General features: G+C 33.7%; 1 protein-coding gene across 2 annotated transcripts in view; it reads right to left on the bottom strand.

The window, feature by feature from the left end:
* LOC106465622 (protein bicaudal C homolog 1-B-like) overlaps positions 1 to 3,570 on the bottom strand; it is a 53,041-nt gene extending 49,471 nt beyond the window's left edge. For both annotated transcript variants that reach the window (XM_013925893.2, XM_022390197.1), the window contains exon 1: positions 3,434 to 3,570. In XM_013925893.2, coding sequence (XP_013781347.1) covers positions 3,434 to 3,560 — 127 coding nt within the window. In that variant the 5' untranslated portion in view covers positions 3,561 to 3,570. The remainder of the gene's footprint in view (positions 1 to 3,433) is intronic.
* Positions 3,571 to 6,232: the final 2,662 nt, after the last annotated feature.

Below are 6,232 nucleotides of genomic sequence, written 5' to 3'. Positions count from 1 at the left end.
TTAAGTCCTTCTTCGTTGAAAAGTAACACATGGCACGGTACGTCTCCAAGTTCAAAAAATGCTCGTGATGAGTTTTTTTTATACATTTTTGTTATTTATAGGGTTGGAAATCTTTCTCCCACCCACATTCTCAAAATAAGATAGGAAAAAAAGCGGGAAAAGACGTACAAATACACAAATAAACAGTATATCGCAACGTTTTTAAAGAGTTTTCATACTCGTTTGTTCTTTGTCACATGTAAGAATTTTCCACGCGAGAGAAAAAGCTTTTGTCAGGAGGTAGTTGTTTACTTTATCCATCGTTAAGAATGTGTAGATGACAAACATTTACAAATGGACCCAAGTTACAAAATCCTTAATAACACACACACACACCAGTATACAACTAAAACTTATGATCTGCAAGAAACAATTTCTAGGTAATTAAAAAATATATACATCACATCGATATTTTACTCCCACTCAAGTCTAATCAAATTTTATAACGTATATTTTCTTGACTTGCTCTTATACATGAAAAAAAAAACTGTGTGGACAAAAATTTTAACCCTAGGCTTAAAAAAACATGCATTTCTTTTGAAGCAAAGTTCGACTTCTTACTGCTGTCCGAAAATGACAACCCAGTATCGCTTTAAAAAAAATTGCCCCCTGATGCACAAGACACAAATCAAGTAGCCCTTCAAGGAGAAGAGTAAGGAAAGTAGAACAGATTAAGCCTCCTCCCCCTCCGTCAGCTGCAGTTACTTCTCGAATGAGTAACTGACGGATTTTTGTTGTTTTGTACAAGCATTCCGTTTATAATCGAGTCACTTGATTGTTAGCAAATCCAAACACTTGTGTTATTCAAATACATCCAGTAGTTTATATGCAGCTTCCTAGTTATTACAAAAGTGTTCATTTCATAAATGATAGCAGCGCTTACCGTGATGCTTAAGATAAAAAGTATTTACAAATAAACATTTATGCTAAAATCATTTAAAGTTAAAATATTTTACAGGATAAATGTTCGCGATTATTTGCACCCTAATTCAGCAAAACTATTCAATAATAAACATTTCACTAATAATTCGTATCTGATTACTTATGGACTTGAATGTCAGGTTTGAACATCAACCATAAAAATAAAGCAAGTCACATGAAAACGCATTTTGTAATTCCTTGGTTCCGCCTCAACTCAGTGATATCAGGATAGTTTGCTTCATGTTAGAGAATTTTTTTCAATAAACTAAAACATCACACAAACACAAATGGTAAGATATAGTAATTTTAATTAAGAACATTAGGAAGTCAAGTACACAAAAAAGCATCATACAAGTACTGAGTTGGAGAGTTTAAAATAAGTATATTTATGTTACACATATAGAAGTAAGCGAAACACTGTCTTTATTTTCATGTTATTAATCATGAGGTAGCGCCTTGGAAGTTTACTGCTTTTTAGGACAAGAATTAGTTGTGAAAATTTTTGGAAACGCAGTTACTAAACAGTCCTCACTACTTGAAGGTCGATATTGGAAGTGGTATACTTCGTCGTTCCTAATTGAATAGCCTCATTGTTCTTTGTGCATTCATACATTGTATAAATATTATAAAAAAGCCCTAATACTACATTACATTCTTTGTATAAACGACTGTAGTGTCTCAGATATGGATTTTACTAGCAAGACCGTATGGAAAAATATTTAAGAAATCCTATGATAAGCCGTCTACCAGAAGCTTTGTTTACGAACACTTTGTATGGCAATCTTGCAACTCATGAATCTAAAAAAATAAAACATTCATTTTCCGTAGGCCTTTATTTACACAGTGTCACAAATAGTTTCCAATCTCTATAAGTGCGACACTTTAACATATTCTATATAAACACAATACATGCAAATTAAAATATGTAAAGTTCTTGGGCAAATTATAGTTTCCTATGCTAAGCACCAGGTTAATCAGTTGCAGCTATAGAAATTTAATTTTTATATTATTTACGAATTCAACTTGAATTGAGTTAATGAAGTTTTATCCTGGGCTTAAGGTATTTTTTGACATCACTATAATTAGTTTTTTTTACCATTATAATCTACAAAATCTAAACGCTAACCAGTAGCACATAACTACTAAAATCTTTTTAACAGACGTTCAAAAAGTTTATAAAATAATGTAATTGTTTCCCACTAGGCTCAAAACGTGGACATAAAGGTTAACTGGATTAACCATATTTCACGGCGAAACATTCAACAGGAAACTAACATATTGTTTTTGACCTAAAACTAATCATGCATGATATTTTCTATTTAATATTTCTTCGTTTAAAAAAAAAGAAAATACAGAGAAGTAGACGTCCTACAGAAATACGAAAATAACCCTGTTCAGTTACAGGTAGCAAACGCTGTTCACAGATAGGGCTTTTACTAGTTTTAGTGGATCTATCATTTTAAAATAATTTATCTTCTAAAATACGACTAAACAATTCAACATGAACAACTGTCTGGAGAAAACGTCCACCTCCCGCTCAGGTAATTAAAACTTTAGAAAATGTTTATGTTGCCATCTGACAACAAATTTAAAGTTTCCTCATTGAGGTTTAATGTTTTAAACACCAGTAAACCGTTCACGTTGATATGATAATTGCTAGAATATATTTCACGATTTTACACCAGGTAGATGGGGTTATTTATGATTCTCATTTTAATGCTGATAATAAATTCCATTTAATGGTCACCAGACTACATATTTTACACTTACATTTTAGTCCTTTATAAATTTGATTTTTAAATACCTGCTTTACACCTAAAACATTTACGTATTATTACAACTCAAATTGTACACAGATGGCAGCACTTATTCTAGTTTAGAAATTTAAATAAATACTAAAATTAAAATATATATATTTAAAAACTTGAATTTTATCACAATGTTCGTGATTTTGCCAATTCTTTATGCATAAAATTTGTCCCAAGTACAAATAATTTGTTACTCGAAACTTGTATTTTGCAATTTTATTATATATTCATAGTGATTATAGTTTACAATTTTAATATGTAGAAAGTTAGCAACCATATTAATTACAATTTATATTCGGTGCTTATTAGAAGTTTGGAACTTAATTAGTGTTATTCAATTTAAATTTCTACAAATTTTTAAACGTATGTTGCAAAGACTAAATTCATTGATGAACATCCTCTAACCTCAAGTTTAACTTCTCGCCGAGCACTTGAATTTTTTTTTAAAAAGAAACTTTAAAGGTCACCCGATATTTAATTACATTTACAGCTACAGCAAGCAAATTTCTGTGTACATAATTCATACTTAGGCCTATCGTACCCACTTCACTGCTGCACCCTACAACTTACGAAGCAAACACCAGTATGAGTAATAAAATAATCAACATAGTTTATCTGTGTTATCTAAGAAAATTCGCTCCTCGAGAATATTCCTTAAACTTTACCTTGAAGCATTTGTTCCAGCTTTCGTCGGTCAACACGAAATCTTTCCTCCTGTACTCCTGAAACATCTTCGTTGAACAACCCACATGTTGTCCCCACTGCCTTTTGATCATCCCCAGCCAACCGCATGACTTCTTGTCACTCACTCACTAAACATACACTAACTTTTCCCCTATTAACTCCTCTGCGGACTACTTTCTCTACGTTCCTAAACTTTGTCAAGTGTACGTCCGCTCTAACATCTAGTTAGGTGGTTTCTCGATACATAATATTACAGTTTTAAGCTTTTCACTATTTAGTACGCCAGATGTCGTCTTAAAATACATAGAATTTTTAGAAATAAGTGAAATACATGTTATGGTTTAAATTAACATGAAGCGGAACGATTTAGGAATTATTTTGCTGAGTGAATTCCAGCATAAATCCGCGGGTAGTTTGAGACGTTAGTTCATTGTGTAGCGCAAGTTCTCATTTTGCGTGTACTATATGTTAATTATTTCGACCAAATTGATAGGAATAGCTTAGGACTTCCAAATTCAAAATAAATATATTTATATATTATAGATTTATATCGAATGATAAGTCATTTTATGTCTCTCGTTTATATGATTATTTGTATTTATCTTGGAACGTGACGATAAAGTCACTTAATGTGACATGAAAAAACAACACATCATTATCTATCTCGGATTCGTTTGAGAAGGTTAAATAACAATGAAATATAAAGAAAATCCCTACTTACCTTCTTGTTTTATTTTCTGAAAAAGGAAATTCTAAAGTATGAATAGGTTTATCCCTTGAATGGAAAATTAACGTAGCTGAACCTATTTCTAAGAGACGTGGTTCTTTTAATTATGTTTAAGCCACATTTCTGGAGCAAAAAGAAGTGTTTCAGAGTATAAACATAAATATTCTAATAATGAAAACTTTTTTCAACGTTTGCAAATACTGTCGTTATGTTATTTATCAACTCTTGGTTTGTTTGTCAACATCACATTCTGTAAAACATGCTGTTTGAATTAAGTACTGGCCATTACTTTTAGAGTATTACAAAATATTTCGAATAACAAGTTGAAATTGTAAAAACTATGAATAAGTATATAAGAGATACTTCTGAAATGTATCAACTTTTCTCTTATTGGTATGTACCTGAAAATATAACATACTACTGTCCGTTTATTGATAATCTGCAAAGGAAAAGACAAGATACAGAGGAAAAGAGCATTTATACTAAACATGAATGTGCGGAACAATAACTGTGGTGTCGTGAACCGTTTAATAAGTAGACAATACGTCTGTTTGAAGCGCCTCCCAGTGGACAATGGTAAGACCACTGACTTACAACGCTAAAATTCGGGTTTCGATTCCCAGCGGTGAAAACAACAGATAAACCAATGTAGCTTTGCTATAAAACAAAAACTGTTTGAAGCATTTTAAAGCTATTTTAGTAGACTATTAATAGTTTCAAAAGAAGACATTACTATCTTGAATATTAAAAAAAAAAACTAACAAAAATTATCTTAATTTGTCATCATGCTGTTCATGATAAGATAGCACTAACTAGCTAGTGTGAATTCTGGAACTTAGCAATCAGCATATCAGTTTCTTGGTTCGTCAAGTGAGAGGAAAATTCTGAATATAGTATATAGAGGACAAGTGCGCAGAAACACTGTGTTAATAATGAAAGTGTCTGATATCGTTAGTGTTTTACATAGCTTAACGGCTCTGAAGTCTTAAAGTATTTGGAAGAGAACATCCGATTGAGTTGAAAAGAGCCTTCACCAGTGTTTTTGTTTGTCTCTTTCAGAATTTACGTGAAAAATTACACAAGAGCTATCTGCATATCGCCGTTCCTAATTCTAAAATGATAACCTAGAGGATTGTTTGTTTGTTTGTTTTGAATTTCGCGCAAAGCTACACGAGGACTATCTGCGCTAGCCGTCCCTAATTTAGCAGTGTAAGACTAGAGGGAAGGCAGCTAGTCATCACAACCCACCGCCAACTCTTGGGCTGCTCTTTTACCAACGAATAGTGGGATTGACCGTCACATTATAACGCCCCCACGAATGTTTGGTGTGACGGGGATTCGAACCCGCGACCCGCAGATTGCGAGACGAGCGCTCTAACCACCTGACCACGCCGGGCAGCTTAGAGGAAAGGCAGCTAGTCAACAGCACCTACCCTCAACTTTAGGACCACACTTATCTGACTGAATAGTGGGATTGACCGTCACATTATAACGCCCCCACGAATGTTTGGTGTGACGGGGATTCGAACCCGCGACCCGCAGATTGCGAGACGAGCGCTCTAACCACCTGACCACGCCGGGCAGCTTAGAGGAAAGGCAGCTATTCAACAGCACCTACCCTCAACTTTAGGACCACACTTATCTGACTCAATAGTGGGATTTGACCGTCATTTTTATAACGCATCCATGGCGTAAAAGTACGGAGCACGATTTTGAGGACAATGTGGCGCGATTCACGAAATCTCGAATTCACAGTCCGAGCACTCTAGCCATTTAAGCCACACCTGACTCAGAAAAGGAGTGAGTACGAGATAATAGTGACGTGGAATTTTCACTTAAATATCAATTTATCTTTGTTATCTATTTTAGGGACAGTACATCTATTTGAATAATTACGCGTACATTGAAACATAATGATTTCAATGTTACTATTACGCAGATATTTATAATTTCATTTACATTTCAAACGACATAGCACCGCATCTCTTTTTTATTTTTTTTCGTCCATCACTTATTTGTCAACTTGAGGTGCCCTCCAGTGGCACAGCGGTAT

This window comes from Limulus polyphemus, unplaced genomic scaffold, assembly GCF_000517525.1.
Source record: "Limulus polyphemus unplaced genomic scaffold, Limulus_polyphemus-2.1.2 Scaffold1, whole genome shotgun sequence".
NCBI lineage: Eukaryota > Metazoa > Arthropoda > Merostomata > Xiphosura > Limulidae > Limulus > Limulus polyphemus.
The sequence above is the reverse complement of the archived record's forward strand: the minus strand, read 5'-3'. Positions and strand labels throughout refer to the sequence as shown.